This window comes from Amblyomma maculatum, chromosome 2 (genome assembly GCF_055883805.1).
Source record: "Amblyomma maculatum isolate TAMU_Amacu chromosome 2, ASM5588380v1, whole genome shotgun sequence".
NCBI classification, from domain to species: Eukaryota; Metazoa; Arthropoda; class Arachnida; order Ixodida; family Ixodidae; genus Amblyomma; species Amblyomma maculatum.
Genome location: NC_139345.1, coordinates 120,803,710 through 120,827,067, shown reverse-complemented (window position 1 = coordinate 120,827,067; position 23,358 = coordinate 120,803,710). Strand labels below are relative to the sequence as shown.

At 45.1% G+C, this 23,358-nt stretch overlaps 1 protein-coding gene across 1 annotated transcript in view; it reads left to right on the top strand.

Moving 5' to 3' along the window:
- LOC146199729 (retinal guanylyl cyclase 1) overlaps window positions 1-23,358 on the top strand; it is a 195,452-nt gene that overhangs the window by 136,400 nt on the left and 35,694 nt on the right. The window contains exons 7-8 of the mRNA XM_084592806.1: window positions 19,952-20,095; window positions 22,061-22,141. Of these exons, the coding sequence (XP_084448932.1) occupies window positions 19,952-20,095; window positions 22,061-22,141 (225 nt within the window). The remainder of the gene's footprint in view (window positions 1-19,951; window positions 20,096-22,060; window positions 22,142-23,358) is intronic.

The window sequence follows — 23,358 nt, the reverse complement described above, 5'->3', positions numbered from 1 at the left end:
TAAAAACAGTTGGCTCTTGTCTGGAAAGTCCGTTCCCGGTTTGTTTTTGTTTCTGTTTGTATCCGTGCCTTCTTCTCTCATTCTCAAAAATATCAGCGTAAAATGAATTCAATATTACTACAGTACTAACGCTGATGCAGATGCTACAAGCGAGGGCAAAATTAGCAGAGTCAATCTAATATTACAAACGGTAGCAAATTTGAGGGGCGGCGTTCCCCACCACTGCGGCGCTCCAAGGCAAAAAGAGAAACCCTTTTTCATTTCAGATGCGTCCTCCAGCCACTTAAAAACAAAAGTTACAACTGTAGGATTTTTTATGTCCCAAGAACCTCCGTCGCCACTGCTCTTTCAATCACTCGGTTTCTCTTCGTTAATCATTCCGACGATACATCAGTGCTTATGCGCGACATTCTTACAGGTCGCTTCTCTCATCATAACGAATACTTTACAAAATGGAGAATGCAGCTATTCTATTTTTTTTTTTCCATTTGATAGTATGATTTGAATGATTTACAATCTTTGTAGTTCCATCAAAAAATACAATATAAAGTGTATTATTTAAAAAAAAAACTTATTACATGGCACTCTTATCGTTGCTGCATAAAAGAAATGACAGGGAGGAAGATGAAATATGTTTCAGTATTTCCACATGTCTGCGCTCACGAGAGATATGGTAAGCGACCATATAAGATAGGAGACAAGTGACAATATTATTAAAGACAACCGGTCAAGCTCTATCAAAATTTGAAATTTCAGCTAACTAGGGCGAATCTACGCGGCAAGCCGATGAACACGGAACGAGACGAATAATGATATGTTTTTATTAAGGTTTGCGTGCCAAGCAGGAGCTCCCCGATGGCGCCACTGACCGCTTCTTTGTCTTCCTCGCCCGAAGCAATATTAGCCGAAATATCTTGCTCTGTAACATGCACCCTCCCCCCCCTTCCCCCTCTCCACCCAGCATGGTCAGCGTAGTACGGCAAAGAAAATAAAATTATCGCTGCCGAAATCGTGCTCTGAACGGTTTCAAGAGCACTGTACTTCGTGTAAATTCGCTGAGTTCAAATGGTGGCTATCTGGAATGCGTATTTTCGGAATTCATCAGACTAAAGGATCGTTGTATTTTTACTGTTGTTTTCACGGGAAACCTCACTGTCAGCATTATCCAAAGTTTGATGGGTCAACACTAAAAAAAATCATTGAAATATCTGCTCTTAGATATCACGCGCCCCATTCTCTAAGAAAGTTGCTCTTTATTATAAAAAATACAGAACAGATGAATAAAAAGCCCGACTTTATAATAGTGAGAAACTTCGAAGTTTACCTTGCGGGACAACAGTCATTGCCTTGGAGCAATCAGCAACTCTCGAATTCATTCAGAGCCATTGGAGACAGCAACATTTTGCAATCACGCAGCATTTAAAGCACGTCTTTGTGAATGTAGTGCTCGTTTCCTTTTATTGCTTCGCGCACATAGCTCGATATTTATTCTTATTAGCTTTTGTAGCGGAGCAGGACCGTGGTCGTTCCATCGCATCCGACTCTTTCCTCGTGCGCTGTACCCGCGGTGTGTTACAGTGAAACTTTGCTCGCTAAAATAACCCACAACAACCACTAACAGCACCATGGGCGACAACTTAATCTTGCAAAACGTGGTTTATACACTGCTTCTACTGGGGCTCCCCGCTCGTTTCTTCATTCTTCGAGTCCTACATGCGATACGCGTTTCAGCGCATGTGTATTGCTGGTCATGTTTACCGTAACATCGATTAGTTTTGATATTGATCTATCATTTACCAAAGGAGAAAAACTCGGGACGTGAGCATCTCTTCAACAGCCAAACGATCTGCTTGCTGTAACGTTTCCCTGATTAAACATTATCTGTCCTAAGCACAACGTCTATCAATTTCAAATGATCAGTTCTGCATGAACGCGGGTATAGGTCATCTATAGATGTACAGCACCCCAGCTGAATGTCAGCGCTTTCTTCAGTCATCCTAGGTGCCCTCCCATCTCCAGGTTCGCGTAAAAATAGAGCGGTGCGAAGAACATCGATCTTTCAGAAATGATCCAGCGTGTGCGCTCCTGGATAAGAATCTCTTCGGGTGTTCAAAAGCACGCCATGGACTACGCTTCTCTCAGCAGTTTGCGCTCGGCTGCCTCGTCGCATCGCCATTTCTCAACGTTATTAAATTTGTCGCAATGCGTACAGGAAGAGAGGGGATGTGGAGGGGGCGATGCGCTTTCTTCGCTGTCCCAGCGACATGATCAAATGACTGCTCCATGCCAGAAGTGAGGGTAGAGAACCTCGGTGTTCCCTTGTTAGCTCTTCACTGTTGCTCAGAACCGACCGAGAGCGCTCACCTCTACCTTGAGTTGAGATAACGAGGGGGGCTCTATTCTATTGATTCTATAGACTACGTGGGTGAAAGGAAAGCTGGAACGGCAGAGACGGGAAGGGGGTCAGCTTATATTCCCAAAACAGGCCTGGATCGGGCTGGTTGTTTCATAATGACGTAAACGACTGAACAGCTCCTATAGAAGGAAATGAAGAGGAGAAGCGCATGCGTCTGTCTCCGTCTCTCCCAACTCATCCATTTCCGACGTTGAGTAATGTCCACCGATATTCGCAGACTCTCTACTTACGCCATTTGCGTTTCTACTTACGTTAAAGGCTCTGAAATATACTGGCTCTTACAGACCCTCGGATTTGTTTCTGTGTGCAAGCAATCTTTGTTCCAAATCAGGCTTAATGTGTCCTTGAATCTATCCTTGGTGTGGTACATAAACTTCGAAAGAAGCAAACAAATAATTTAGTTGCCCTCTGTTCTCATCACCTCATGGCACAAAAATATGGTCGTATCATTCAAATTATCGGTCAACGCATAATAAAAGCATTGTTTGGTGTGCTTTTTTATTTGTTTCCCTGCAAAACCAGCATTAAATGCAGCTCCTCTTCTACTGTGCCAAAGTGGTTGCGTGTAGAATCATAATTTACTATTTCTGGCTAACCACGTCGCTAATAACACAAGAACAATCATTGCGGAAGCGAAATAGGGTTCACTCCAAAGGCGGAACAACGAACTAATTTAATAGTTACTTATTAAGTCAGCAGGTAGATTTAGTTAGTCATCAATCCGGTTATTTAGCTACTTAGTCGTTTACGCACGCAGTTATCCAGATAGTGAATTAGTTGGTTAGTTACTTTGTAAATTGGTTTGTTAAATTTTAGCTGAATATTTAGTGAGCTTTTCAGCTAGCAAGATAGAAAGTTAGTACATGAATTACGTAATTGCTACTTACTTATTTAGCAAGTAGGTTGATTAGTGAGGTAGTTGGGTGCATTTACACTTTTACGTTACATACGCGCAGCGCGTGAAGAAGCCTCGTAGGTCGATCAAATAAGCCCCACATCTTCTGTTTCAATTGCTTCACGCACTCCGAAACAAAGTTTCAGAAATTAAACGTTGCTCCTAGAAAAGGACCCACGGAGCTCATTTATTACACGTATATTGCTCTGCTCTGTCTTAGTTTGCAGAGGTGCGCACTTTCACTCATTCGCATATTGCCATCTTTTTGCAATCCACCGAAGGGGTAGATGCTCTCGCGCTTCTTACCGGTTCCCCTCCTGTTTCTCTCGTCGGCGACTTTTTGGCGGGTACTATTTTGTTTCCCGGTGCTGTTCTCATCGCTGTTTGTTCAGAACGGGCGGTTATAAAGGAGGAGACACTTGTCAAGCTCCTTTCTTTGCACCAGACGAGAGACTGCGCACGTGAATAGCGGCAATTCGTTTGTCTGCCTCGATTTCAGCAACGTGCCTCGAATATCGGCACTGACGGAAGCGTAAAAATGGCCACGTTTAAGCTTAGAAACAAACACTAGTAGAAGCAATAAACAAAAGCCTGCACTCTGCTGTTGCTCCACGTATCTTGTAGCTCGCACGCAGCGGCCCGCCATCGCTGTCGGGCTTCACGCCGTGTGTACGTGCTTTCGGGCGGTGTGTGTAGCGTAAACATTCTCCTCCCTCTGCGAGGCTGCTCTCAGATGTTCGCTGCATTCCACTCCCCCCCCCCCCCCCCCTCCCTCCTTATGCCTTTATGCATGCATAAGCGCGTACGCGCATGCGGTTCGTCTTGCTCTTTTCTTCGTTTGGTGAGACCAGCTTGTTTCTATGTGGCGTTGGAGCTCACCGTTTTGAGGTGGCTGGTCTTTTCAGAGACTAATCTTGCGGGAACAAGCGCCGATGCGCGGCCTTTATTCGTGGTTCTTTTTGGGACTGTCTGTTCATTCTTCTTTGTTTGTTTGTTTTTACTTTTTGACGCTCCGCAGACAAGCTATAGCTATATGCTCACACTTTTGGTCACGTCTGGCTTTGATTGCTCGCAGGTTCTAGCTTCTCCAACGATAAAAAGAGACGTTCTACATCTGTACCTTAATATTTTATACCTACGGTGGATAAAGATTGCGACACGTCTCACCATCAAATAATTGGGAGAAGTGCTTAGAGAAGCGCGGAAAACATGCGTATTCGATAGGATTTTCTATTGTAGCGCTATTCTTTTCAACCTAGTACGAGGGAGACAATGATAAGAGCCAAGACACTGAGGTACGAAGCTTGGCCTTTCTTGTTATCTGTATAGAACTATAAAACGGATTCCTATGATTTCATATCTAACCCAACTGAATTATTCTAATTCTTAAACGGAGCTTTCAGCACGACTTTGTTTCCTTAATTAACCTCGATTTTTTATATGTTTATTTTCTTTTGCAAATGAAGTGCTTTATGTTATACCTCGTCATAAATCGAGTGTCCCACCTTAAGTGTAGCCATGCTTTTTAAAAAGACGGAGTGTCTCAGCCCACTTAAACTAACGAGAGCTGTTGAAAAATCTCAGACCCTAGTCTTCAGCGATTCATTTTTGTTCTTTGAAGATAATTTGTAGAAACTGATTACCTAACTTTTTTATTTATTGCGTTCAGAAAAGGAGTCTAAATTAGGGAGTTGTACGTCGTCTTGAATAAGGGCCGGCTGAAATGTTCTCGCCAGACTACTGCTTGCGCAAAACAGTCTCTCTGCAAGCCATAAAAGGTCCTTACTCGTCCCAAGAAAGATCTAAAAGAACAAAATACATTTCTCTCGCGAGTGCAGTTGTCCACTGCACGAGAAATATGTACCAGGAGCTGATCATGTGATAGCAATAATTTATGTCCAGCAAAGTGAAGCTGCGTAGAGGGTACCGTGTGCAATCTTTGCAGCCGGCTGTTTTTCGAGACGATATACGACTGCTGAATAGACACTTCATTCTCAAAAGCCAATAACTAAAATATTACATTTGCACTCTTTAGAGAATGGGTACCTTCAGAGGACGGAGAAAAATACTGGTGATTAAGCGACAGGATTCTCAATAACCCTGTCCACCACTCCATTAGAGGACACTCCGTCCTTTATAATGTTTGATAGCATTTAGTTGGGACATCTGTTATATTTTTCATTGCATTTGTTAACAACTTAAAGTTCTATATATAATTTTTTATTATTGCACTTAGCTTACACTTTTTTTTTTTAAGATGTCTCTTTTCCCCTCTACATAATGCCATTTTGGACTTTTGGGTATTTTAAGCCATCAATAAATAAACCTTGAAAAAGCTCAACATCGAACACGGCTGCGACGCTAACATTTCGAGTGGGGTGCTCGTTGACTTATTGGGCCAGAAGTGTAGGGCTATGTGCAGGAAGCGTGCCCAAAACTCAACAGACACGTTAAGTGCCTAGGTTGAAAAAGGCTCATTATTATTTCCTTTCCGTTCACATACTTCCAGCACCTACTGCTCGGGACATTTAGAAGCCAGGGCACGATAACGTTCTGTCCAATGCTCCAAATGTATTCTTGCATAGCTCGCATTCAAATGCCTGTATATTGGCTTTTATCTGTCAATCTATTTTCATACAGAGACTTCATGAACGTCCCTAATTAGTTTACGTACGTAACAGTTCTGACGGAGGTTGGCAAGCAAGCCGTTCTATATGATTGTCCTCATTGCAGAACGACTTCAGGTTTAGCCGTAATGACTGGCTCTAAACTGCGGCTGTCGCAGATGAGTGTTTCTCAGGCTTTCGTCTTTTTGATGGAGAAGCTAGAACTATTATGCTAAAAAGCCTGTCATCTCATCCCATCATTTAGCTCGAAGTTCGCTACGTTCTTAGCACAATGAAAGTCGAGTGATAGACAATACCGTAGTTAGCTTTTATCAAATTAACCCAACCAATAGATCTAAAACACTGACGTCTCAGTAAACGTAAAAACAAAGCCGCTTTTCATTCTTGTGGCACTTACGGAAGTCCTTCCCGTGAACAGTCTCGATTGGCTTTGTCTTTTTCTTTATTCCGGGCCACGTCTTAAAAGCGTCTTCGTATTTTTTACTCACCATAAAGAAGATGGCCACGCAGAGATGAAGCTACTGCAAGTTAGAAAAGTCTGGACGCCTTTTCAACTTCATCCAAGCGCTTTCACAACTTCAAATGCAGCGAGAAATCCGGCAGAGTTTACTTTCCACACTTTAGAGGGGCTTCTGAGCGTTATATCTACACATTTGTGTGTGTGCTTCTTAAGAAGTGCTCGTACATGTCCGGTATTTTATAGCCCCAGGACATGTTTCAGACGACTGCACACACGTCCGGAAATGACGTTGCTTTTCGACGCATTAGCAACCATCCACTGTGATCGTCTTTCTCTGTCTTTCCTTTGTTTTGTGCCTTTCCTGGTAGATTATTCCGCCGCAAAAAAAAAAAAAAAAAAAAAAAGCTAATCGTAAACAGAGAGAACATAGGCCTGTTTAGAGCAGTTAACGGGTTGATAAAATGAGTAAATGATTAGGCTCCACTATACTACTGACAATCGGTTCACGAATACGGCTATCACCTCACGCTGTGTCATTCATAGCACACAGGGAGCCATTTTGTGTTTCGGATATTACAACGGACTCAAATGATTACTTAACTCTAATACCTTTTATAGGCATATATATATATATATATATATATATATATATATATATATATATATATATATATATATATATATATATATATATATATATATATATATATATATATATATATATATATATGTTAGAGGAAGAAGCTTAGGTGTCTGGGGCTAGTAGGCTTATATATTGTTACGGGGATGCACTTAATGTAACAGCACTGCGATGGGCTGAACTCGGCGCTGAGACTTCAGTAGCCGTGCAGTGTCCACTCTGTGAGCGTCGTCCTCTTTCTCAACGCTTTGTGTCGTCCTCTTCGTCAGTGAGCACATCACTTTGGTACCGCGTTTCCAGGTAACACTACCCCCCTCGGCAAAAGGCAACGTCCCGGTGCGTATTAGGCGTGCGATGTGGAGGGGGAGTAATATGGCTTTAGGCGGGCGACATGTACGATTTCGGAAGTGGGTGTAGCAGTCGGTGACTTTGGGTGGAGCGGTGAAATCTCATAGGTAACGTCGGTCACTGGGTGTAGTACACGGTAAGGACCTGTGTAGTGGGGCAGAAGTTTTTGACACAACCCCACACGACGGCACGGAAGCCAGAGCAACACCAGAGATCCGGGAGGGTAGTGCACATCGCGGTGGTGAGCGTCGTAGCGGCGTTTTTGAGTTTCTTGAGAGATGGTGAGATTCTGACGAGCAATCTGGCGAGCAGCGTCGGCTCGGGCGATGGTATCGCGGGCATAGGCTGCGACGGGGCTAGCGGCGGAGAGCAAAGTGTCGAAGGGCAGTAAGGGGTCTCTTCCAAAGAGAAGATAGAATGGAGAGTACCCAGCAGTGTCATGACGCGAAGAGTTATATGCAAAGGTGACAAATGGCAGACTAATATCCCAGTTGCGATGACTGTCGGATATGTACATTGCGAGCATGTCGGTGAGTGTGCGGTTAAGACGCTCCGTAAGGCCGTTCGTCTGAGGGTGATACGCGGTGGTGAACTTGTGCCGAACGGAGCAAGAACGAAGTATTTCCTCAACAACTCGGGAAAGGAAACAGCGGCCACGGTCGGTAAGGAGTTGACGGGGAGCACCATGGTGTAGTATGACGTCGTACAAAAGGAAGTCAGCAACGTCTGTGGCGCAGCTGGTTGGAATGGCGCGAGTGATCACGTACCGCGTGGCATAATCGGTGGCCACAGCGATCCATTTGTTTCCCGACAAGGACTCGGGGAAGGGCCCTAGGAGGTCAAGGCCAACACGAGAAAATGGCTCAGTCGGGATAGCAATCGGCTGCAGGTGTCCAGGTGGTAGCACAGGGGGTTTCTTCCGGCGTTGACAGAGGTCGCAAGCGGATACATAACGTTGGACAGAGCGGTAGAGTCCAGGCCAGAAGAAACGCCGGCGCACGCGGTCGTATGTGCGTGAGAGGCCAAGATGACCAGCTGTAGGAGCGTCGTGCATTTGTTCGAGAACGGCGGAGCGTAGGTGTTGGGGAACGACCAGCAAGTGCTCAGCACCATCAGGTCGCATGTTGCGGCGGTATAGCGTATTCCCATGAAGGAAGAACAGGGCGAGGGAAGAGTCACGGCTGTGTGTGCGGAGGCGGTCGATGAGAGAACTGAGGGTTGGGTCCAACCGCTGTTCGTCGGCTATGTGGGAAAAGTCCGATATAGAGAAGACCCAGGGGTCCGACTCATGGTCAGTAGAGGAAGGGGGATCGACGGGATAACGGGACAGACAGTCTGCATCCTGGTGAAGCCGACCGGATTTGTAATCAACGGAAAAGGTATACTCCTGCAAGCGCAGTGCCCAGCGGCCGAGGCGGCCAGCAGGATCCTTCAGGGAAGAGAGCCAACATAAGGCGTGGTGATCGGTAATTACAGTGAAGGGTCGGCCGAACAAATAGGGTCTGAATTTTCCAACGGCCCAAACGAGAGCCAGGCACTCCCGTTCCGTAATAGAATAGTTCTGTTCTGCTGATGACAGGAGACGACTGGCGTAGGCAATAACGCAATGTTGGCCGCGTTGTCGCTGTGCAAGAATGGCACCAATCCCGTGGCCACTGGCGTCGGTGCGAAGTTCCGTCGGGGCAGACGGGTTGAAATGGGCCAACACAGGAGGATTGGTGAGAATAGCGATGAGGGTGGAGAATGCGTTAGCCTGTTCTGGTCCCCATGAGAAAGGAACGCCTTTCTTCAGCAGATTGGTGAGAGGACGAGCAACAGCGGCAAAGTTTGGGACGAACCGGCGAAAATAAGAACACAGTCCTATAAAGCTGCGGACATCACGGGGTGAACGGGGACATGGAAACGCACTGACAGCGCGAACTTTGTCGGGATCGGGTTGCACGCCGGTGGCATTCACCAAATGGCCAAGCACTTTAAGTTCGCGGCGACCAAAACTGCACTTCTTTGAGTTCAGTTGAAGTCCGGCACGGCGGAAAAGTGCCAAGATGGAAGAAAGGCGACTAAGATGGCTTTCGAACGAGGGCGAGAAGACAATCACGTCATCCACGTAACATAGACAAGTCGTCCATTTGAAGCCGCGGAGTAAGGAGTCCATCATGCGTTCAAACGTAGCAGGGGCGTTGCAAAGTCCAAAAGGCATAACCTTAAATTGGTAAAGTCCATCGGGTGTGACAAAAGCTGTCTTCTCGCGGTCTTGTTCGTCAACAGAGATTTGCCAGTAGCCGCTACGAAGGTCGATGGAGGAAAAGTAGCGGGCTCCATGTAAACAGTCCAAGGCATCGTCTATTCGCGGCAGCGGGTAAACATCTTTCCTTGTAATCTTGTTCAGATGTCGATAGTCGACACAAAAGCGCCAACTGTCGTCTTTCTTTCTAACGAGCACGACAGGAGATGCCCAGGGGCTGTTCGAAGGTTCGATGATATCGTTGCCCAACATCTTGTCGACCTCCTGCTGGATGACTTGGCGCTCAGAAAGGGACACACGATAAGGCCTCCGATGTACAGGCTTTGCATCGCCGGTGTCAATGCGGTGAGTCACAACTGATGTTTGGCCCAGAGAACCGGCAGCAAAGTCAAAAATGTCGGAGAAGGATAACAAAAGGTTGCGCAGGTCCTGAGCGTGTTCGGGGCTGAGGTCAGAGGCAATCATTGCGGAAATAGGGTCGGTAATTGTGGTGGAGAGTACGGGTGTTGGAAGGACGCTTGAATGTGGGCCAGGAGTGAGTGCACAAATGGTGCAGTCTGTGAGAGGGGACAAGGTAGCAAGGGATATTCCTTCGGGAAGAACTTGGGGTGACAGACTGAAGTTCAGGATAGGAAGGTAGGTGCTGTTCTGTGTAACGCGTACGATGAGATGAGGAAGAACGACGTTGCGGTCAAGAAAGACCTCGGTGATAGGGCAAGCAACATAGTCACCGTCAGGCACAGGCGGGAAAGGTGACAGAGGTAGGTAAACAGCAGAGTCAGGGGGCAGGCGAGCGAACTCAGTGGAGCGAAGGCGGGGTGCAGATGGAGGATGTTCTGAGCAGACAGGTAGGTCCAAACGAAGAAGGCTGCTGGAGCAGTCGATAAGGGCAGAGTGGGCCGTTAAAAAGTCAAGGCCGAGGATCACATTGTGAGGGCACTGGTTGAGGACAGTGAACAAAACAGGGATGTGATGACCGGCAAGGGTGACTCGGGCAGTGAACTGCCCAGTGACGGCAGCAGTACTGCCATCGGCAACACGAACGGTGGGCGAAGCGGCGGGGGTCTGTACTTTCTTGAGGCGGCGGCAAAACGATGAGCTCATGATCGAGACTTGGGCACCAGTGTCAATGAGGGCAGAGACGGGAACACCATCCACGAACAGGGACAGGAGGTTACAGGGCGAAGAAATGGGCAGTAGAGGATTTCCAGGTCGGGGTACCAATGCAGCGTCACCTCCGGGAGCTGCATTGGCTAGTTTCCCGTGAAGCGGCCGGCAGAGGACGGCGAGGAACTGCGGCCAGGAAGAGGTGAACGGGAACGGCGGGCTGGCGGGGAAGGAGACCGACTGGACACAGGAGGAGGCGGAGTAGTATCGGTGCGGGGCGGCTCATAACGAGGCGTGAAACGGGGGTGACCGTAATTGGAGTAGCGGTCAACGTAAGGAAAACGTCGAGGTGGTGATGACCAGCGGCTGCGGCAGTGGCGAGCGATGTGGCCAATACGCGAGCACGTGAAACAGATAGGCCTGTCGTCAGGGGTGCGCCACTCATCAGGATTGCGGTATCGGTAGCGTGGCGCGTAGGTGTTGCGGGGTGTAGCGGTGGCGACCATGGGAGGGACGGAGCTCGAACTGTGTTGTTCTACGATGTGGCTACAGGGGACGCCCAAGTTGGCAACCTCTTGACGAACGACGGCTTGAATGAGGGATATCGTCGCTAGGTTGCTGTCCGAGGAGGGCGGGTTGGATGCAGCAGGGGCGAGCGCTTCTAGTTCACGACGCACAATGCGTGTCACATTTTCAGTGTTGGAAGGTTGCCTTAGGGTCGGCAGATCCTCGCACGTGGAGGTAGGGGCAGTGTTGGGGAGCCGATCGAAGCGATGTGCAATGCGTCTGTGTTTGGCCTGCTCGAAATGTCGACAAACCTGCAAAACGGAGTCAACCGTAGTACAGTTCCGACAGAGTAGAAGATTGAAGGCATCGTCGGCTATGCCTTTCAGGATGTGCCCCACCTTATCAGGTTCTGGCATGTCTTTATCAACTTTTCGGCAGAGGGCCAGAACGTCTTGTATATACGTAATATAAGGCTCGGTAGATGTCTGGGCACGTTTGGCGAGGTCCCTCTTAGCGGCGAGTTGACGGCCAACCGGTTTTCCGAACAGGTCACGGAGTTTTTGTTTGCAAATATCCCAGGAGGGTATTTCTGCTTCATGCGTTTCGAACCAAACGCGTGCCGTGCCAGTAAGGTAGAAGATGACATTGGCCAGCATCAGCGCGGCGTCCCACCTGTTGTGCTGGCTAACACGCTCATAAAGCGAAAGCCAGTCCTCGACGTCGACCTCATCTGTACCGCAGAATGAGCCAGGGTCACGGGGGTGGGCTACGACGACAGTTGGGGTTGCGGAGGTAGATGGAGCCGCGTCGGTTGTCATCGTGACGGTTCCGAGGTGACGGCCACTGCGGAGATCCAGCGTCAGATTGTGTCGAACCCGCGACCTCCACCAAGATGTTACGGGGATGCACTTAATGTAACAGCACTGCGATGGGCTGAACTCGGCGCTGAGACTTCAGTAGCCGTGCAGTGTCCACTCTGTGAGCGTCGTCCTCTTTCTCAACGCTTTGTGTCGTCCTCTTCGTCAGTGAGCACATCACTTTGGTACCGCGTTTCCAGGTAACACTATATATATATATATATATATATATATATATATATATATATATATATATATATATATATATATATATATATATATATATATTGTTACGCTTAAATAATAAAGGAGATATTTATTTACAGTGCTACGCAGCGGGACTAGAGGAAGCCTACTAGCCCCAGACACCTAATCTTCTTCCTCTTCTTCCCTACCAGTCCAATCCTTCCTTGTCGTCAATGCGTGACAATATATATATATATAGACATGGATTGCTTGTTACTAATGGGCCAGAGTTAAATTCAAACAGGATGCCACACAACTTTCCCGATTATCTATTTTATTCCAACAGTTTCGGACGGTGGACCGTCCTTCTTCAAGGTAGAATTGAGAATTCTACCTTGAAGAAGGACGGTCCACCGTCCGAAACTGTTGGAATAAAATAGATAATCGGGAAAGTTGTGTGACATCCTGTTTGAATATATATATATATATATATATATATATATATATATATATATATATATATATATATATATATATATATATATATCGTCGGCTATGTGCGATTAAAACCACGAATAGTTCAGGTTATAAGATTAGTCCTGAAATAATAGAAAGCAAGTGAACCTCAACGTTTTAACAACAGTTATTTTTCCACCTCTGCGTAGATGTCTGCACTTTAAGACAGCTTCATTGTCACGAGAGAAGAACAACCAGTATACGGTGCGAGAAATAGTCCCAATAACACCTTTTTATGCTCACTCACAAAACCGCTTCCTAAACATTTTATGCAGTATTTCCACCTTCTCTGCTACAATTTAGGAGGAGATTTCAGTACTGATCGTTCAGGTTTTGTTTTTGTTTTCTTTTTCATGCCATGCCGTGCGATGTATCTAGCTGTACCCGCAGAAGAGCTGTCCGTTAATTCCTGGCATCAAAACGTCTGTGGCTGTAGTTTTAATTTGTTTAGTACGCTCTGTAGCTCGCTAACGACTTGGTTCTGCGTAGATACAACACAGAAAATTGTGGTACTGTCTTCATCTTTCACATCATCTCGTAACACTGTGTGAACGTTTTGGTCTAACACTCCCATGGACTGTTAGAATAGTCGGACCGCCATTAAAGATGGCGGTCCGACTATTCATCCTATTTGTAGGTGCTAGATACGGTGGATACATTTTTCAATGGAGCTACCTGCCTTCATAGAACGGCAGTTAACACGCGCTTTGTTTGCAAATGACACTTCCGACATACATCTGTTGGGGGATGTTCTTAGCTTTATTGTTACATGTATGGATCTCCTTTCACACATTCCGCAATTGAGTCGTCTGACCTTCCCTATACTTTCTTCACCACCCCGTCCCAGTGTTCCCCCTATCGCACCATCTAACGATGGTACCAGGAAGCAACCGCAACCGACATTATCCGGCTGGTCCCATATCCCATAATTGTGTTCGCAACTCAGAGGGGTCCCGCTTTCTGCGCCTATTACAGCACTCACTGGGAGTTCGGAGCGTTCTCTACGATAAACAAAAAGCAAAACCCGCAGAAAGAAAGAAAGAAAGCGATAAGTTCGGTTGCCATGGTAAAGCGTTAGTTTTCCTCCTTTGTGATCTTTTTCGAGAAAGAGTGGCATCCCTTATATCTTCTGACATGTACACGGCCTTTATTCTCTGGCCGTGGCAGTGCTCCATTGTTTCATTATCTGCGACGGAGCGTAGGTTCTCGGGGGAAGCGAAATGGAATAGGACACAGCAATGCGGGTCCGCTAACGGCCTTGACGGTTGCCGTGCGCCTTCTTACCCGTCCTACATCTTTCTATTTTGTCTTTGATTGAAATATCTTTGGTGAGTAATATGATGCGTGTTGTAGCAAGTACGAAACAGTTCAGTGATCGCTTCAAGTGCTATAGTAGATTAGTTGTGTTTTTAGATAGTGAAAAGCACGACAACCCTCCTATCTCTATTCCTTGAAGCACGCGTAATTCAATAGTGCTCGTAGTGCACACACCAAAACAGGACACAGGCGGGGTAGTACTGAAATTAACTCTTTATTAGGCTGACTTGCGCGCGGAGAAGAACAACTGGGCGGCGGAGATAGCAGCAAACGTCTTCGAACTAGGAATGCCGGTTTCACGCGTCAGGGCTCGATTTAAAAGCGTCAAAGAAAGATCGAGATAAAACCGCAAACAGTGACTAGCACAACCTAGAACATTGCAGAAATATACGCGAGTGGCCGGAATCTTCGAGAAACATCTCGGAGCATCTTGCGCGGCAATGAAACTGATAAAGCTGCGTCTCGCGACAACGAGCATGATCAAACAAAGAACACAAAGTTGATACGCGTGCCAGAATCAGAGTGATAAAGCAGCATGCCGGTGGCTGTAGAAAAAAAGAATGCATACAGATTTGAATGTTTTGCGGCAATAGTACCACGATGGGTCAGGTATTTTTGCGAGAATTATACCGTGCAACCGGTCTCTTTGGGAACGCTCATCAGCACGAATATGGTGCAGATGTAGAATACGGTCGCCTTATTGATCCCATATTAATTTCTCTGTTAGCAACCAAACCTGCGATAAGCCCAACTTGAGCACTTTCTTGTGTTTTTTACAAAAAACAATAGAAGCATATTGACCCCACGCATAAGCACTCTTTAAAGGGAACCGTCATTGAAGGTACAAATTCGCGCCATTCAAAGCTTAGTGCAAAAGGTCGATTCTCTACTGGGACGATTCTTGAGGTATTGCATTTTCGATTTTCTTTTTAATCTCCTTGCAGCGTTCATTATCTTGCATATTGTGCAACATTTGAACTCCACCTTTCTGACCGGTACTGGAGTGAAATCATCCAGCGAAGCTCTCAATATGCGCTGGAAAGGAAGCGCGCCTCGAATCCTCTGCTTAACCATTACGTTTCGTTAGAATTATTTCTTCAGACGTATACTGTATACCCTTGCGTGAACAGTGCACCAAGATCAAGCACTCTATTCCATCGAGGAGCCCATCACATTGATTACTATTACCTTCAGGTATTTTAAACTGCCCAACAGCGGTGATTACGCATTTGCACCATCGCGAGCCCACGAGAGCTCGCGTGCTCTGTCACGAAAGCGAGATAACACCGCACGAATTTCGGCATTGAAAATTACAAGCACTCCAAAAATAAAAGAATATCAGTCAAAGCCAGCGCCTAATTACCGGCCGCATCGCGAGCTGCGTTGGGAACGGACGCTCGTCGCATTGACGCCGATTGCCCAACGTCCGCCCGCGAATGCTCTTCAAGCTTAGCCATCCACAATGTTCGTGTCTGTCGTTCGTCCAAAGCGCATTAAGGAGTGGCGCCTTCCCTTCTCCCCATCCTCTCCTTTCCTGCGGCCCTTCATCTTTCCCCTCTCTGCAAAAACACTGCTCCAGCGGCGACGGATAATGAAGCGCTCTTAACGAGCCGTCTAAAGCGCACCCTGCCGGGAGCGAACGAAACGAGTTCGCGGAAAGCTGGTTCCGCTACATGACCGCTGCGCGGGCTGCAGTTTATTATGGTGTAACCGAACGTAACGGCTCCAATGAGGCTGTGTGGTGCGGCACTGTTGCCCGGCTCGCAACTACACCCTTGTGGTGCACACAGGCAAAAAAAGTAATAGTAAGCACTATTCTGAGCGACGTTGCATTTCCAGTTTCCCTGATGGTAGATTGGACGCTTGTTTTTGTATGCGGCTTTTCATTTGATTTTTTGTTATTCCCAGCAATATTAGATTGTACTCTTATAGTTACCTCTGGGAGTTTATTCCGCCATTTTATTTTGATCTGCTCTTCGGCGTTGCCACAAAAGCGAGTCAATTCTCTTTGGGGCGGCGAGGTTCAAACCACTCAAATGTGCCCTCCTGTGCTCTCTCCAATGGTCAGGTAAATTGAGATTCGTTTCATGCTAGTGCCGCTTTAGATTGGGGCGGCAGTTCCGCTTGTCTCTTTTTACATTTATACCCGCAGCAGAGCATATGCCTGCGACACATTTTGCGGAGAAAAGAAAGAATGCAAGCCACAATAATGAGTACGAATACAAAGTAACTAGTGTGCTTGTCTGCTACGCCTACTTTTGTGTCCTCTTTATGATTTCACTGCGAAGCATGATGGAGACTGAGAGGCGTAAAAAAAAGAGATTGTTTTTACTAGTAACTAATTCCGAAAATATTCTCCAGAAAGCTGCAAAAATTTCGTGTACTACGAAGAGCGGCCTTATACTACCAAGCTTTTAGAGCACCTGAAAGCGATTCGTAGGTTGTGTTCTTATTTTTCAAAAATATTACATATTTGGATCTTTCACTTAAAAGATGAAAACTTCTTTCTATGTCCAACTTTTGCATCGCATCTTTGTGCTCTAATTAAGTTCATTTTAAACAACACGAACCGTTTCATCGAAAGCTTCAGCGCCTGAGACATGAGCTATTTTCGAATTTTTCTGCTCACCTCACGAAAGCAAAAAGGAAGATTCATAGACCCAGACAACTATGTGAAAAGCATATAAAAAAAAATTAAAATATCAAGCGAGAGTCTTCGCGTCATATAACATAAGCACTTTTGAATTTTCACTTCAAAACAGGCAGGACTGCTTCTTAATGAGCATAAATAGCTATTTAGAAAGTACAAAGTGGCTAGAAGAGCAAGGACCACAAGTCAGCTGAATAGCCAAGACATATATTTGTCCTTATCTTCTTTGCGGACAAGCATGTACTAGTACAAACGTCATTTCCGTCTTATTTCTACCCTAGAACATGCTTTCAAAGAAAGCACTGAACGGTACCTTTCTTATGTAAACTGTCCCTTTTTCTATTTTCTCTCTTCCACTGCATTAAGCTGCATGCAGGAGCATTTTTGCTGCTGTTTCACTGAAGTTTGGGCTTACAAACAATCTTGCTAAGATGGCAATTTTTTTTTTCGGACAACAGATAAAGGTAGTATTATCTGTTTAAAAAATATCTCCTGTACATCCAAACAAAAGACACGGGCACTACTTCCTGCGTGCTTGTTCACTTGGTTACAAAGCGAAGCAGCAAGGAGGCTATTCACAGGGATTTGCTGATCTTTATCACAGCCTTGTAAAGTATAGTAATGGTTCTTAAACAGCGCTGTTAAATCGGAACACACAAAGAGTGAAAAAAAAAGACAGTCACATCAAATTAAACTGGAGAGAGTCTTTCCTGCGACACATTCCTTTTCCGCGCCAGCGCTATACGATAAGAGGATGCGAGGGACGAGAAAACTTGCAAAGGACATCTATATGTCAAGAATACATGCAAGCCTTGCCTGTGAGGGCATGGCACATTCTCTATTGCTAATCGCTGCACCCAGTCTAATATTCCGTCAAAAATTTGCCACTTCGAGGTTTTCTCCGTGTGCTCAGAGCATGCCCATCATCAAGGGCACATGGTACTAATTCTTAAGTTGTTCCTACATTCCTAATCTGGTTCCACATATGTCTCAAAAAAGTTCCAGTTATAATCGGAACTTCCACTTATGTAAATGGAAGTTCCACTTATAACTGGAACGCGTATGCGGAACCACATTAAAGTGTACCACTGACAATGAGCACCTCCGTTTTCGCAAATGCTCATACGACTTCGTACCAAATAATTTTTGCAGCTTGCACAGTTTGTTCATATGTTCATACGCAAACTTTGTTCGATGAGACGTTTGCCACCCAGCCATTCAAAGATTGCGTTACAACAGAAAAATATAAGACAGTCTCTGAGGCGTTCCGATTTGTTCCGTGAGGCGTATGAACGATAGATTAGAACCCTCCCCCTCCCCCCCCCCCCCCCCTGCACACACACAGGCGACAGCTTAAACCAGCAAGTAAATAAAAGCGCCATGATGCACACGAAATAGCCCTCGTGTCATGTAGTAAAGGCAGTAAAAACGTATGAGATATCCAACAGTCTTCAGCCGTTCTCGTTTTTATACCCGTATGCGTTGCAAGGAAAAACAGGGCAAAGTCTTGGGGTGAACAGCAAATTTGTCACACACAGAGAAAGAGGGTGGCGTTTACAGGACGCTTGACGAAAGCGTGTTACAGGAGATTTCCATTAGCTACGATCGCTAACACGGCCACTTACTGACGAACGCTCCTTCTCCTTACAGTACGGCTCCCCTGAGAGCACGGTTACTTTCTTGTGTAATGGCGTCTTTGGGGCTACCCTCTTATATAAATTACGGGTGTTTGTATCAACATGAGCTCCACTATGCGCAAAGCAAACATCATCCGCCATGCTAATTAATGACACTACGCAGCCTTTTCGTCTTTGCTAGAGGTGTGCTTCATCGGCTCCAGCCATTTAAGTTACGAGTGTACGAATAAGGGAGCTTCGTTGTGCACTCGTTACAGGAATAACTACGTGAGGTGCGTCCTGTGTTGACCGAAGAACTGATCATGTTTGCTGAAGATGAGCTTTCAGCGCTGGATTAGGTTTTGGCAGTATATTTTTCTTTTTTCCTTCCCCCTGTTAGCTCAGCTTTCGGTAGTATGCGTCCCGATAAGATACACTTTAATTATTGATTGCAAACTATTTTTATCATTTGAAAAGCTGCTTTTGATGGCCATGTATTAGTGATGCACGCTTCGGTCGGCGTTATTAAAGATTTTGTGTATGATTTTTAGTATTGTCATCTTTGGCTACGAATAATGCGCAGCATGTCGGCGCCACATTCCGTGTCGTTTCCTTTTTCGTCTACCTCATTTGTGCATCCCGTTTTTACGGGACTAGTTCTTACTCGTCTTATGCTCTTTTTCATTCCATTGTCAATGGTTTAAACATTGTACGCTTGTTGGCTTCATCAGGTCTCTTTCCTTACCTTAGTTTCTTAACTTGCTGCAGATTCGTGGCCAGCTTCAGAATTCGCGTAGAAAAATGCGGTTCATTCCTGTCGATTGGACAAAAACGATTCATAGGCACTTTATTCTGCTGCTTCGTCTCTTTCCTCTATTTGTTTTCTTGTCACAGATAATTTCTTTCTTCAGCTTTGCAGAAATAAGATGAACGTGAGAATTTTTAAGGTCGACAGTAGATGATAGGGAATAGAAAAGCTTTTATAGGGGCGGACTTCCGTAAAAAAAAAAAAAAAAAAATGAAATTAAACCTTACGTCGGTTTTCTGTCGAAGCCTCTTCGCCTGCGAACACACATAACTTGTTCCTCCTCCTTGCAGCTCCATTTTTGCCGACCAGCGCTCTGGAGCGGGAAAAGTCTTGGCGCTGCAAATATATTTGCAAATCGGCACATTTGCAACCCTGCCATAGCCTGCGGCCTGTTTTTCTTTTTTTCTTTTCTTTTTATGATTTATGCTGCGATACTCGTCGATCCTATAAAATTATCATGAGAAATACGGGCAAAACACATCTACGTAAATAGATGAAAGCAAGCTTTTCTATTTCGTCCGTATATCTTGAGCTATTTCTATGGATATGCGGCACCCAACTAACCTGGCAACCTGCTGTTGGGAACTCGTTGTTCTTTTACAAAGTCTACTAGTGAGTTATATCGGAAGTGTTCTTTTTTCTTTTGGTTATTATTGTTGTCCAATGTTATTTGTTAGCCAATGATTATTGATATGCCTTGCTCATTTTCGCTGGAGTTCTTCGAGATAAATGCGTCTTCTCTTACGCACCGCGCAGACCTTCGACGGCTACTACTTCGAGCGCCCTGACATCCTGAAGGGCTCCCACGATTCGCTCCGGCAGGCCTACAACAACAGCAGCCTGCAGAGTCTGCACGCTAGCCTGGACGACCGGCCCAACTGTGCTCGGCTCAAGGCGAAGGTGGGCTGAGGTTTAAATCCCGCGCGTTTGTCTCCCTTCCCGGCTCCGCAAAAAGCTCTTCCGCCGGTTCGGTAAATACCCAGATATAAGGCACGAACATTCGGGAAACACTTCATTGGAGCACTGACGTCATTGATGCGGAGGCTTTTGAAGCGGCGCTGCTTACAACTTGCCTTTTACCTAAATTAGGGACAAACATTTAGCTGCAATCTTTAGGGGACAGTCGTAGTTTGAATCATTCCACCCTTTTTCAATAGAATGCTTAACCACCTTGAAGCTCGCAAAATGAAGGCGATACGACGTACTGCGGCTAGGTACGCACATTTGAGCAAGCAGTAAACGAAGCCACTGCGATGAATATTAGCACTGAATGAGGAAGCGTTTCTTCTGACTATTTTAATTATGGTGCGCGATCCTTGTGGCGGAATTCCCGCACCATCCTCGTCTACTAATCAAATACTCACTATAAACCCTTCATGCGCCTTATCATAGCCACTTCTGTGAGTGGTACTTTGAAGATCGCACATTGCTTGTCTCCTAGGCTACTAGATATCTGCCGCTCTACTTATGATGACGAGAGATAAATACTACCTTGAAGCAGGTCATGGGCGGATCACGATGTTAGTCGCGCAAGCTGAGATGGAAATGATGGCGACACTAAATAATGAAAATAGCATAATTTTTACAATTCGCAGTGTAAAAAAAAAAATGCGACTCTTCTAGCTTTTAGGTACAACTTGCAAATCACTGTCTAAATAGCAGCACAAACATTTACGAATTACACCATTGAAGATTCCCAAGCCAGAAATTGGCAAAAAAAAACTAGTTTTGAAGACTCTTTATTTCTTTATTTATTTAAATGATACTGCAGGCGAAAGGCCCAGGCAGGAGGGGCATACAAGATGTAGAGAACGATGAAATACAAGCACAAGATACATAAACTGAAGCAATGGTACGTGATCAGGGCGCACAAAAAAGCAAAAAAAACAAAAAAAAACAAGAAACAAATTGATGAATTGATGCGGTGCTACAAAAACAAAATACATAAGGATAACATCAATTATTTGATTGCAGCACACTGTCAATGGAGTCAAGCGAGTGAAGGCAATACGCGGGTAAATCATTCCAGTCATGAACAGTCCGGGGAAAGAGCGAAAATTTGAATAAGTTTGTCCTAGCAAAATATGGTGTAAGAGAAAGGGGATGGGTATGGCGGGTTATGCGCGTTGCAATAGGGGATAGATACGGGTACGGATCAAGAGCAAGTTTGCGGTTTATTAATAAAAATAAAAATTTCAGACGCAAAAACTTGCGTCTGGACTGCAGAGTTCTGATACCATCACCATGCATAAGTTTTGAAACAGAGTCAGTCCGACTGTACTTGGGAATTTATCTAGTCAAATATAAAGATTCCAGCCGCGGGAGCAGTGGGCTAAAGATATATATGTGAATGGATGCAAACGTGGTACAGACGAAAAGAGTACGCGCACTAAATACTTGCGTCTCATTCTAGCGGTGTTTCATTTTCAAACATTACGAAAGGATGACACTGGCTCTTCATTGTCTACAGCTACGTAACTATTTTAAAAGAAGTATTTTTAAAAAGGCAGCAAAGAGTAAGAAACAAAAACACCTTGATAGTTTAATAATTTGACCACTTACAGGCTGCTCGAAACGCTCTCGTTAGCCCGCAATCGAATACGCTTACCTTTCTGTAGCACCATGACTACAGGCCTTATTATGCTAACATGAGTATCACTGACATATTTTGGGGCTCTCTAAAAATTATCGTGATATTTTTGCCGCTTTCTGTTGTACTATAGCAAAGAGTCATTACTTCAGCAAGATGGGTAATGCATCAAAATATTTCAGTTCTTGTTCAACGCTTTATTTACACTTGTTGCTCATATGATTTGCAGGTATATTTACCTTACTGTTCAACTAACGACCTTTTTTGTATTTCAGGGTGACATGGTTTATTTAAAATATCTGATAGTCCAAACGGCGTTCGAAATCAAGACAAAAGCAATGAAACAGCTTCAAACCGTGAGTACTTATTTCATTGTTTTATTGTTTTCAAATGTCATTCGGCGCATTTTCTCCGCTGCAAATCTCCCACTGTCGTTGATATTCGCACCTATGAAGCATTTGTGCATACGTATTCAAATGGTCGTCTTTTAGGAGGCACTCATTAAACAAGGCAGAACCCATAACCGCATCTGCTTTTCTATTTCCGTGTTCTATTTTCATGTTCTTGGCAGCTATATGAGGAGTATATACGTGACCTTCTTTTTTTTTTTTTTCACTGCAAGATATGGAAAGCCATTATCGGAAACAAGGGTTTAGACTGTCGTTTTGTCCCATGATGATGCGATTATTCTTATGGCGTAAATTCGAAACTACCATTCTGGTGGAGCACATTTAAGATGGATGCCCCTTTCTTTTGTCGGGCGATGTATTCATCATTGATTTCTTCATTCATGCTTGTGAAATTAAAACCACTTCGTCATGATTACTAGAATGAAAAAGATAAATTAAAAGCAATTAATTTTGTGGAATCGTGCACCGCAAATTCTGTTACAATCTAGCCCTGAACTTTAAATACAGATTTTACCCTTGTCTTCCTTCGTTCGTAAAAGTAATTGAAGACATCGTTTGTCGATTCCTGTGTGTTTCGTTTTCTCGCGCATATTTCATTCCTTCGCATCTAATTTTACAAACTGTGCGGTTTACGTAACGTAGCTGAAATTAAAGTACCACCATTTTCATATTGATTTCGCGAGGGTCTGATAAGCGCATGCCATACAAATGAAGCTATAGAGGCCGTTTAAAAAAAGCCTGCCGAACCACCGCTACACCTGTGGATTATTAGGCGCGCTAACGCCTGTATACTGTAGCTGCCTCACAGTGCTGACAAATAAGACAGCTCAACAAATGAAAAAAAAAAATCCCTCGCGAGCGAATCATGTTGCGTGCCCTGTTCAAGCACGCGTGCTCCTTCGCCATCAACTTGCCTGGAATTACTGTTTTCCCAAACTTAATACGGCAACGTGCTCGTTATGAAGTATAAGAAGGAAGTTTTTCACAGTGCTTTGTCACCCCCCTGTAAATTGTGCTTCACTGTAGTTAAACTCTTTATGAGGGAAAACCTTTTTCTGAACGTTCAATTGTATTGCGATGCCAGCGCCTACTTAATAAGGCATAAGGTCCTGGAGTCATGAAAACGGTGCACTCTGCTGCTTCCGTGTAGTCACCCTGTAAAA